Source organism: Neomonachus schauinslandi, chromosome 3, assembly GCF_002201575.2.
Source record: "Neomonachus schauinslandi chromosome 3, ASM220157v2, whole genome shotgun sequence".
Taxonomy (NCBI): domain Eukaryota; kingdom Metazoa; phylum Chordata; class Mammalia; order Carnivora; family Phocidae; genus Neomonachus; species Neomonachus schauinslandi.
Genome location: NC_058405.1, coordinates 142,008,920 through 142,021,187, shown reverse-complemented (window position 1 = coordinate 142,021,187; position 12,268 = coordinate 142,008,920). Strand labels below are relative to the sequence as shown.

At 38.6% G+C, this 12,268-nt stretch overlaps 1 protein-coding gene across 1 annotated transcript in view; it reads left to right on the top strand.

The window, feature by feature from the left end:
- CERKL (ceramide kinase like) overlaps window positions 1-12,268 on the top strand; it is a 110,739-nt gene that overhangs the window by 79,824 nt on the left and 18,647 nt on the right. The window contains exons 3-4 of the mRNA XM_021703046.1: window positions 2,402-2,533; window positions 10,791-10,854. Coding sequence (XP_021558721.1) covers window positions 2,402-2,533; window positions 10,791-10,854 — 196 coding nt within the window. The remainder of the gene's footprint in view (window positions 1-2,401; window positions 2,534-10,790; window positions 10,855-12,268) is intronic.

Here is a 12,268-nt window from a genome sequence, read left to right as displayed (position 1 = left end):
TGAATTATGTTGGTGATTAGGGAAGTCTTTAGTGAGGAAGTGGTGTTGAAGTGAGCTTTAAAAAAAGTGGCAGAATTTGGGGCACCTGACTGGCTCAGTCCCTAGAGCATGCTGACTCTTGATCTTAGGGTTGTGAGTTCAAGCCCCATGTTGGGCACAGGGCCTACTTCATTAAAAAAAAAAAAAAAAAAGCGGAATTTTCACAGAAATGGTGGTAAGGTGGAGTAGAAAGAAAAACTGTCTGAGGGGCGCCTGGGTGGCTCAGCCGGTGAAGCATCTGCCTTCGGCTCAGGTCGTGATCTCAGGGTCCTGGGATCGAGCCCCACATCAGGCTCCCTGCTCTGAGGGGAGCCTGCTTCTCCCTCTCCTCCCTGCTCATGCTCTCTCTCGCTATCTCTGTTGCTATCTCTGTCTCTTTCTCTCTCAAATAAATAAAATATTAAAAACAAAAACAAAACAAAAACAAAACTGCCTGAGAAGGAGAGCCTGGCATATCCGGTATTTGGCAGGTTATTCAGTAGTTCCAGAGCATGATGGGGAAGCAGAAATGGAACAGAAAAACCTCTGCACTGACTGAGCTTCCTGCTAGTCTCTGCTTAGAATTTCCTCTCCTGCCCTGCTCCTGCCAACTGGCTAAGAGGGGTGGGGAGTAAGAGGTGTGAGGAAGGAGGGAATTCTAAGTAGTGAAAACCACAGGAGCCGAAAGCCCTGCTCAAATACTCCCTTTTCCTGATCCCTAGTGAGAATTAACTAGCCTCTTTTCATACACTCCCAAGGTGATTGGTGCCTCTCCGTTACCAAGTCTATTTTGTGCTGTTTCTATGTGTTGGATTCATCTTCCTCCTTTAAAACACAAGCCACATGTTAATCGCTTTGCTCCGGTACTCAGCACAAATGCTCAATAAATGTTTGTGGAATATACATGAGAGAGGAAGAAGGGAGGATAGGTTGGAGTTGGTTGGGGAAGGGCTCTGAGTGTCATTTTAAGGGGTTCAGGCTCAGCCACAGGCAGTGGGGAGCCCTGGCCACTCTTGGATGGTGCAGGCCTGATGGAGGTGTGATGCGGAGGTCAGGGAACATGAACAGAGAGATGCCGAGATGTGGTGCAGGGGCCTGGGAGGAGCCCGAGTGGGACCGCCAGGAAGGACAGAATGGAAGGCATGGAAACAGAGTTACCATCTCATGAATCTGGGCACTTGTTTGAATGGAGGAATTGGAAGGACAAAAGGAACTGAGCAAGGTGTTGAGATTTTTAAGACTGGGTGATAAGGAGACTGCCAGAGGCCTAATAACAAGCAAAATAACAAGCACAGGGACAAGGACAGAGGCTCTAGGCCATTCCGCATGGTCCTATCTTTTCCTCATCCAGCACTCTCCCTGGATTCAAAACTGTGCTCTTGGAGGATGGTATTCTATCAAATATGATGAGAAATGAAATATTGTCTCTGCTTGAGGCACAAAACCCGACGTTGGTGGAATGGATTTTTTTCCATTTGGCTTTAGGAATGGTTTTATTAAAAGCAGATGCTAGTAACTATTTTTTTAACCTTGAAACATGGCCCTATGACAGCAGCTTACCTTGAAAGAAATGGTCGTTAGCGTTCTTTTCTCTCCTCTGTCCCTCTTACACCTTCATAACAGAAAATTTGCTTTGCACCTGCTCCAACTGGGTTCTAAGTGATAAGCATCTTGCAAGCCCAGAAAATTATAGTATCAAATCACAGCCCCAACTGTGAGGCAGCACTCTCATCGAATCCCCGCAGAGAGGCTTTCTTTCCCAGTTCCCCAGGGAAGAGTCCTTTCTCCCCTGGCCCCTTTTTCAGGCTTGAACTTCAACCTAACCCTCTTTTTAGCTCCCAACACGCATTGCTCTGGGTGCTGGCCCTGACCCAGCCCTATGTACTCTGCTCCACCCTGGGCTCATCCACAGGTCAGGCCTGGGTAGCCCTGGGGTCACTGGAGAGCCCAATTCTAATAATGAGCATATTTATCTTAGGAGAGGCAATAAACCTTTATGTTCTTTGCAGCTTATTGCTTTTTTCCCCCCCATAAATAAATGCTAATGGAACAGTTGATATATTATCTATGGTTTGGTAAATATACATGAACATTGCCTAATAATATTCACAAAGTTGCTTTCATCCACATTTTCCTTCATAAATGAAATGCTTTGTTATAAGTCGTGATTTAAGAGGGATATACCTATTTAACTGCTAGGAAAATGTAAATGTTTTAAAATACTGCCATGTTTGGGAATACTCTTATAAGAATTTTAAATAAAAACAGCAAATACTATTTAAATAGATGTGTAACATTCTAACTGGACTTAGTGTATGGTTTTAAAGGGCAAGAAAAAAATGCTGATGAAGATTGTATAACTTTATCTTTGTTTTCCTCTTAGGTTTTTCAAATAGACCAAAGTCATTAAAAGTAATTCTCAACCCCCAAAGCCACAAAAAAGAAGCTACCCAGGTCTATTATGAGAAGGTTGAACCACTGTTGAGGATTGCAGGAATAAAGACTGATGTTACAAGTAAGTCATTTTCAGGATATAATTTTGCCATTAAAAAATCATACTTCAAGGGGCACCTGGGTGGCTCAGTCATTAAGCCTCTGCCTTTGGCTCAGGTCATGATCCCAGGGTCCTGCTCAGTGGGAAGCCTGCTTCTCCCTCTCCCACTCCCCCTGCTTGTGTTCCTGCTCTCGCTATCTCTCTCTCTGTCAAATAAATAAATAAAATCTTTTTTAAAAAAAATCATACTTAAGGAAACATAACAATCTGTATTTGTTCTTAAGCCACATTGAGGAAACTACCTGTAATCTCTAAAGCTTTTTTATGTGCTTCCATAACCTACTATAGCCAACTCCAGGATTATCACTTAAGTTTTTTTCTTTATTGTGTTATTTTTTTTTTTTTTTAAATTTTTATTTATTTATTTGACAGAGAGAGACACAGCGAGAGCGGGAACACAAGCAGGGGGAGTGGGAGAGGGAGAAGCAGGCTTCCCGCTGAGCAGGGAGCCCGACGTGGGACTCGATCCCAGGACCTTGGGATCATGACCTGAGCCGAAGGCAGTCGCTTAACCAACTGAGCCACCCAGGTGCCCCTATTGTGTTATTTTTATTAGAATGTCAGTATTTTCTTTAGACCTTTTTTCAGACTTTAAAAATTATTAGGAATCATTTCAAAGGGAGCTGTACATTTTTTGATATCTTCATTGAGATGTTGGCTATTTACACATTATTTCTGCAGTTTGGCAAGCAATTGATTTTTGCTCACTTAAATGTTTGATGTCTTTCCATGGAAATCCTTCATTAGGTGGTTTTTGTTCTGACTCTGACCCCTGCTGGTTAGGTCAAAACTAAGCACGTAACTGTTGGTTTAGATGAATTCAGAGAAGCCAGTAGCTTAAATTCAATGTCTTAAATAAGAAAGGTGCTTACGTTTGTGCTGAGGAAAATAGAAATTTGCCATTGCTAAAGTTAATAGAAAGATTAGCAAAATTCTTTTTAGTTTTTTTGGATTTGGTGACCAAATTCCTTTGTTTCCTTTGACACTGATTTTTCCCATGGGGGGTGGACTGAGAAGGAGGGTTGATGCTATCAAAAATCACAACCCCAGTTTGTCTGATTTTATTCCTATGTAGCTCACTAACACACAGTGCAAATTTGTAGTAAATTTAAATGATGAAGACTATTGCATAATAAGCCTGAGCTGAAGGCAGAGCCTTAACCTCCTGAGCCACCCAAGCACCCCTAAAATTTTTTTCTTAACAAAAAGGTCAGCCACCCCAAAATGCATCTATTACAATGGAGGTTCAAGAGAAACTACCGTGAAAAATTTAGGAGGAATTTCTGACTAAAATAAAATTGTAGTGAGAAGTTAATCTTGTGCCTTTGTGGCTTTTGGCTTACTTAGAGGTAATTTGAAAGGAAAAGAAACAATTCATATCTATCATTCCTCCCCTCTGAAGATTTTCAAAGATTGGTGGGGGAAAAAAGTCTGAAGTTCTTATTAGGATGAGACCATTAAAAGTTGAATAAACTTATTGGAAAACTTAATAACATTATTTTGTTTCATTGATTTAATATCCAGGACAGTTTTGTGTAGATACTACTATATATCTTTCAGGTCAGGAAACGCTTGTAGAATGCTTCATGTTGAGCACTATGCAGAATGCAAGATGAATAAGTTATACTACCTGCTCTTGTGTGGATTTTAGTTTATTGGGGATTCAAATAAATGTAATTGGGATGTATATACAAGAACTCTGGTATCTCAGAGGGTGATATTTTGATCAGAGGACTCAAAAGTATTTGAACTAGACTGTTTTGGAGAGTCAGAGGCAAACGTGGTTTTCTGTGCATAAGCAGAAGAATAGTGAGGGAAGGAAGGCAAGCTTGCAAGCACATACAAGTGGGGTGTGTATGTGTGTGTGTGTAACCCATAATATCTTTGGAATTCTTTAATTTGCTTTGACTTCCTTAGTTTTGACTTCATCTTAAATTTGATCCTTTCCATCATCATAAAATTGTTGCCAGTGGATTAGATCTTTCTTCATTCAAATTAAGTGGGTTAGGGAGAGGTGTGTGTATGTGGGAGATCCAACATGTTTTAATACTGAGCAAGGATTAAAATTTTCTCCTGTCAGTTTGACTGTCTTATAATGTGTGCCCAATCTGGAGCAATCACTCTCTCAAGACCCTTCCCATAGGCTGGAATTAGGACCCCCTTTTCCTGAAGGCTGAAAATACCTGAACTGAATCTGGGTTCTATTAGGGAGAAAATAAAAAAGGCCAAAGTGGCTTCTGGGAAGGCTCCCAACTATGTACACTAGAGGAAGTCTAAATCCAGTTTGCAGATTGATGTTTATGCTGCACTCAGTAGTTTACTCATCATGTATTGATCCAAAGTTGGTGTCAATTTTTTTTATCATAGCTTTGTCATCTGTTTTGGCAGAGATGATTCTGCCAAGGGAATAGGGATTAGGAAGGAAGAGACAGGGCTTAGAAGAAAGACTGGTACATGAAGAAACCTGATGGAAGGCAGAGGAACTGATAAGAATGTGCTTGCTTTTTTTGTATTGAAGAGTTTTATGTCCTAGGACTCCTTTCCCCCCGCTAAATTTGTAAATATTATTGAATATTATATTTAGTTTAACAAAAAATTAGAACATTTCATAAAACAAATTTAGAATTTTCTTATATATTTGTGCAGAATGGCTAATTATTATCTGCCTAACACTCCTCCTACAGGCAAAATTATAAAACTGCATCTTTTGCGTATAAAACCATTTTAGTATGTATATTAGTTAAATATATTTTAAAAGTTTGCTATTTTGTGCGAAGGACTGAACAAACACTGGGATACTTGAAAAGCTTTAGAATCTTCCTTACACTTCCACAGTGTAGTTTTGTAGTTTGAAACTACCTTGTATATCATGAAGTGCCATAGAAAGATGGTCAAAATGCTGTGCCTGTCTGTTTCATAAATTATGTAATAGATTCAATTCACACCTTGAAAGAAAAAATATATGAAAGAGTAAAACAGAAAGGTACATATTTTCTGCATGTCCAGTGTGACCATTATTTTATCATATCTTGTATGCATTGCTGAGTCTAAATGGAATATAAATTACATAATAAATTCTACATGATGATAAATTCACTAGGAAATAGTGCTTAGATAAATGAGGCAGGATTTGAATAATTCTAGCTAGATATGTACATTTTAAAGGATTTTTTCCATAAGTTTCTTTTAAAAGTGAATAGCAAAATTAATAGTTGGACTAAAAAATGGGTAGAGGATCTGAAAAGCCATTTTCCCAAAGAAGATATACAGATAGCCAACCTGGTGCACGCAAAGGTGCTCAACATCACTAATCATCAGGGAAATGCCAATCAAAACCACAGTGAAATACATTACCTCATATCTGTTGGAATGGCTATTATCAAAAAGACAAGTGTTGGTGAGGATGTGGAGAGAAGGGAACCCTTGTGCACTGTTGGTGGGAAGTAAGTTGGTACAGCCACTGTGGAAAAAGTATGGAGGTTCCTCAAATATTTAAAAATACCATGTGATCCAGCAATTCCACTCTGGGTATTTATCCAAAGGAGAAAAAAAACATTAAGTCAAAAAGATAGCTGCACTCCCATGTTCATTGCAGCACAATTTACAATAGCCAAGACATGGAAGCAACCTAAGTGTCCATCAGTGGATGAATGGAAAAGAAAATGTGGTGTGTATATGTGTGTGTGTGTGTGTAGACACACACACAGTGGAATATTATCTGGTCATTAAAAAGAAGGAACTCTTGACGTTTGTAACAACATGAATGGACCTTGAGGGCATTTGGCTAAGTGAAATATGTCAGAGAAAGATAAATTACCATCTGATCTCACTTATATGTGGAATCATAAAAAAAAAAAAAAACCCAACTGAACACATAGGTATAGAGAACAGATTATTGGTTGCCAGAGGTGGGAGGTGGGGAATGGGAGAAATGAGTGTAGGGTGTCAGAAGGTATAAACTTCCAGCTTAAAAAAAAAAAAAAAGAATCACCACATTAATAAAAATATACTTTTCCTTTTGGTTACTGCTGAAACCCTATCTACTTCTGAATATAGATCAGCATCTTTTGAAATACTTGAGCTGAAGTTGCTTCCCAGTTCTGCTACCATCACCAGCGCAGTATCTTATTTAATAATGGTATCAGAAAAACTTCTGGAAGAACTTAGAACGGAATTATTTTTTTCTAATAACTTGTTGGCATATGAATCGAAAAAGAGCATGAATGGTAAGCCCAAGCTGGCCTTTGATACCATTTCTTTATCTTTCTCCCCATAAAGAGCAGACCTTAGGAATTACATTGTTAAAGGTATGAGAGTGTTTGAGAGATCGTAGATTCATAGGATAATTCATAGAATAATAAAGTGAAAAAAGGCAACAGAGAAATCAATCTGGAAATAACTTTAGAGGGCATTGAGCTTAATTTCCCCCCTGTGGTGGAGTGTAGGTGTGGCCCTACTCATGGATGAACTCTCAGCCTTTGCTTGGGTACTCTATGTCAGTGTCTGCCATTACTGGCTAATACTGCTAGTCATTCTTGAGCTTAGGGTCACTATGCCTTGTGCGTATTAGAAAAGGCGCCTTTTTTGTGCTAACATATAAAGGTGCCCTTCTTTCTGGGCTGATTCTGCCCAAGGCCACCAGCATGTCAAGGTAGGTATACTGGCTAGATTGCAAATATATCTGCCCCTTTGGCCAAATGCCTTTGTGCAAGGCATGAACTGCAGGCAGAACTTGTAAGTTGACTTTTGCCTCCTTGTAATTTTTAGAGTCAATGTTCTCTTTTGTAGTAATACAAAATAAATATGTCCCATCTTGTGTATAAGAGTCATTAAAATATTTGAAACAGATAATATGTCTGTCCTTGATCTCTCTTGTTCATGATAGGCAATTCCATCTCCTTCAGTCAATTTTTTTTGTTAACAAAGCTGCTAGACCTTATCATACTCACCATCATTATCATGGTCAAAGACACTTCTCTGAATTTAGCCTTGATCTCTGCCAACTCAGGGCTCATGGGAGTGCCTAGTCACCAGATAATTTTTACGTCTTATCTGGCCCTTGTGGAATTGTCAATAAAGTGGAGTTTGTTGTCACTTTTTTTTTTTTTTTCCTCCTTCTAGAGTCATGAGTTTAACTTATGACACTTTTGCCAAATCTCCTCTTGGAATTTTTTTCTTTGGCTCTCTGTTTCTACTTAAAGCCTTCCCTCCCTGTAAATGCCTCTTGTTATTCCTGATCTTGCCCAGCAGAAAGCTAGGCAATTTGATAAATTTGAGTCACAAAAGATGCTGGTAGGCTGGGGCATTATTTCTTTCCAATTTGACCACTTTAATAAAAATCTGGAGAGTACCTGTTCATGCATCATATCCAGCTAAAGAGAGATTTCTGAGTGAAAGGTTCTTTTTTGTTATTCCTTAAACAATTGTGGATGTATATGGTGAATCCTGTTTCTAATACTCAGATGTCCGGGGGTTAGAGCTTTGTCTCTGGTGACAGTGAAGACTCATCAGTGGAGGTTACGTAGAAAAAGGATAGGATCAAATACGTGAGAAAATCATTCTGGGGAGAGTAGGATAAAGGTTGGAGGCAGACTGGGGAAAAGACCATTGTAATATCCACATTAAAAAAATACTAGTGGCTGGACCATGGGCATTGGCTTGGGATGGGATACTATAGCAACAAAGACCAAAACAACTGGTCTTAACCTTGGGTAGCAAGGAGGAGATGATGGAACACAAAGAACAATATATTTGAGAGGCAATTTGAAGGTGGAAATGACAGATTCCATTTGGAGCTAAGTCAGAAGTACCTATAGGACAGGAGAAAAAATGCCATCTCAGTATCTTATCCCATTGTAGAATTTTATCACCAGCCCAAGAAATGTTTCTTTAAGTCCAAGTCTCATCTGATTTTACTTCAGCCTGTTTCCTCATCAACATTCAGCATTAACCTCAAGACATTACTTCCCTCCAATGTCATAGTCTTGAGGAAGTAATACATAAATTGAAGGTTAGGGTGGGTGGGGGAATCCCAGCACTGACACCTGAGTTCAAAGCCTTGCAAAGAATGGAATCTCCAAATTTCCTGAATAGAAGGGGCATAGGGTGTCATTCTCATCAGAAAAGGAAAGCAAGTGAAAGAAAAGGCTAGTAACCTTTTGAAACTGCATTTGTTTATCAGTCTACTCCATATGTTTATTTGGGATGGGATGATTTGAATCTGGCTCTTTGTGACTCCAGGGCCCATAATATTATGTCTAAAGACATCAATTTCTTCTACTATATCTGAATAGTAGTCCAGATTATTCTCTATCCTTTTTCCCTATGTTATGTTTCTTTGTAATCACTTATTGCTACTTCATATCATATATTCATGTTTTAAAATTAGTGTCTAGTTTCTGCCTCCAGAATATGAGCTCCCTGATGTCAAAGACTTAATTCCTTTTGTTCATTTTCCTAATATATTGTGATCAAGTTTCTTTCATCTTTTCCTCTTTGTTCCAGATCACTATATTTTTCTAACTTTTCCAATGTTATTTTAAAAATTACTCTCTTTGAGATACCTGGGTGGCTCAGTCGTTAAGTGTCTGCCTTCGGCTCAGGTCATGATCCCAGGCTCCTGGGATTGAGCCCCACATCGGGCTCCCTGCTCCGTAGGAAGCCTGCTTCTCCCTCTCCCACTCCCCCTGCTTGTGTTCCCTCTCTAGCTCTCTCTCTCTGTATCAAATAAGTTAAGTAAAATCTTTTTAAAAAATTACTCTTCTTGGATAATTTGCATCAACATATCGTCAAATTCCACCTAATATTCAAAGAAATTGAATATTATTTAAAATTTTAAAATTTTTTCCTGAATAAAAAGATAGCATTTAGCCATAACCTAATTTAAAGCTAATTTCATATTGGATTTGAAAAGCTTTACCAAAGTAAGCTTTAGCATAGAAGCAAGATTTGATAAACTGATGCTCAGCATAAATATTTCTTCATAATGTCATTATGTATTTTCAGTGTGTGTATGTATATAACATTTTATTTTGTATTCTTAGGGTTGCAACTACTAGCTGAGGTTATAAATGATCAACACAATCATTTATGATAACCTTCCAAGTTTATTAATATTTTATACTTAGTTTTCTCATAGCCTTCTTCTGATTAGAATTCAATATAGAGAAGTTTTATTCATGTGAATGTTAACAGCATTTGAATAAACCGGGGGCGAATTACAATGTAATGCTGCTGGATACAGAGTGATTCTTTTAGACACCAAGACTAATAATTCTTAACAATATCTAAAAACATTGTAGGAAAAGCTTGAACCATGCCGGCACCAGGGACAGACAGGCATGAAAGATTAATGTAATCTTGCATATAACGATGCACGTTCTTACACAAAAAATCCATCTGCAATGTCATGTCAGTCCGCAGAAATCTTTGATGGGTGGATACAGCTGGGCTGTCTCTTCTGGCAGCGCTGCCCCAGAAAATGCTAAATGTGGTGGGGATGCTTGGTGCCATCTGCAGCGTGCCAGTTTATCCTGTCTCCACTGGCATTTACAGTACTGCATAGGGCGTCACGACTGTAGAGACAGCGATAGGGAGTGACAGATTCATTTCCTCAGAGGCTCCGGCTCTGGTGGGTCCGTGCCACCTTCCTCCGCGGCTTTGGGTCTGTTATCATTGGTGTTGGCTTTGCTTCATTATTTTCCCATCCAGCTCCTCTTTTTAGTCTAGCAGTTCCAGATACACATTCTTCTCGTATGTAAATCTTACACTAACCTTTCAACTAATTTATTCATGTAAGGTTGCCAAAGCGATTTAACATTGACTATTTGATGCCAGCTAATATGCCTTATTTTCAAAATACTGCTGCTCTTCAGCTTCTGATTTAAAGGAAATGTGTCTTCTTTATAATATCAGGAAGGGAACACTGAACAGACAGGCACCAAGATAAATGATCTAACTGCTGTGTGTGGGATAGCCCCACGTGACTTACGTAGTTGGAACAAATATATGACCCTCTTTTACATAAAGCTATAAAACACATCAGGAAGGTAACCCTTAATCCTCTTTCCCATGATTAAAATAAAATATTCAAGGATGAATGTTGTTTTATGACCTGACCATATGTTTATGATATTATTTTGCCAAACTAAGTGAAAGAGTGTAGATCGTTGTTTAAAACTTTCACCTGTTTTTGTTTTTGGTTTTTGTTTTTAAATAGTAACAGAATATGAAGGGCATGCTTTGGCACTGCTGAAGGATTGTGAACTCCAGGAATTTGATGGGTAGGTTATATTATCAATCTGTATGTGTCACATGGCTTATGTTCTGAAATGTTTTCATGAGTTTTTAGCCACATATTTGGGACTTATAAATATTTCAATATTTGTGGTGTATGTAATTAGACTATTGCATTCATATCTATGTAATAACAATTAATGATGACAATATGGCATGGTCCTCTACCTCTCAGGATCAGGCATAGGAAAACAAAAGGAGAAATATATAAGTCCTGGGAAATCAAAGAGGACCACATTTTACTGACCTAATGTGCATATATTTGGAACTGTAGTCCTTAATTCTTGGCTTGAACCATGTATCTAGAAAAGCACTGATGGAAGGTCATATGGTATAACTGTATTGTGATCCTCTTTTGCAAATTTGTTGATAAAGTTAATAGATACCCACTGGTTCATTTGGCTGTGATTGCGGATAAATATTTTATACATAAAAATATATTGGGATGCCTGGGTGGCTCAGTCAGTTAAGCATCTGCCTTCAGCTCAGGTTGTTATCTCAGGGTCCTGGGATCCAGCCCTATGTCAGGTGCCCTGCTCAGCGGGGAGTCTGCTTCTCCCTCTCCTTCTGCCCCTTAGCCCCGCTTTTGCACTCATTCTTTCTTTCTCTCTCAAATGAATAAATCTTTTAAAATATATAATTTTCAGTATAAATAAAAGATGCTAGGGGCACCTGGGTGGCTCAATTGATAAGCATCTGCCTTTGGCTCAGGTCGTGATCCCGGGGTCCTGGGATTGAGCCCCGCATTGGGCTCCCTGCTAGGCGGGAAGCCTGCTTCTCTCTCTCCCACTCCCCCTGCTTGTGTTTCCTCTCTCGCTGTGTCTCTCTCTGTCAAATAAATAAATAAAATCTTTAAAATAAATAAATAAATATGCAGGATAGTAATTTTTTTTCTCTAACTGAATATACTTAATTCTTGTTTATTTCACATGGCAGGTGTTGTTATTTAACAGTGTGGCCCTAAAAGTTATGCATATCTTTTAGTTATTATCCACATTTTTTTAACCACATAGTTTGACCTAACTACTCTATGACTTAAGTTCAGTGATTTAATGGTTTCTGAATTCCACAGCATGCTGATTTATTTAGGACTTAGAATAATTTAAAATTTCTATTGAAAATCATCTTTTTTCTAAGATTCCTTTAATATCTCATTTATTTTCATGGGCCTAGTTTTTCCACTGGGACCTGGGAAAACTTAGTAAAATGGTCATTTTAAGTCACTCCACTTAGAATTACATGGATTAGGTATATGAGGAGAACAATGGAAACATAGTTTCTTTAGACACTTTAAGAGAACAATTCTTTGCACGAATTTTGTTTTGTTTTTAGATTCCACATATGTGGGAAATCGTTGTATTTATCTTTCTCTTACTTCACTTAGTGTAATGCTCTTTAGGT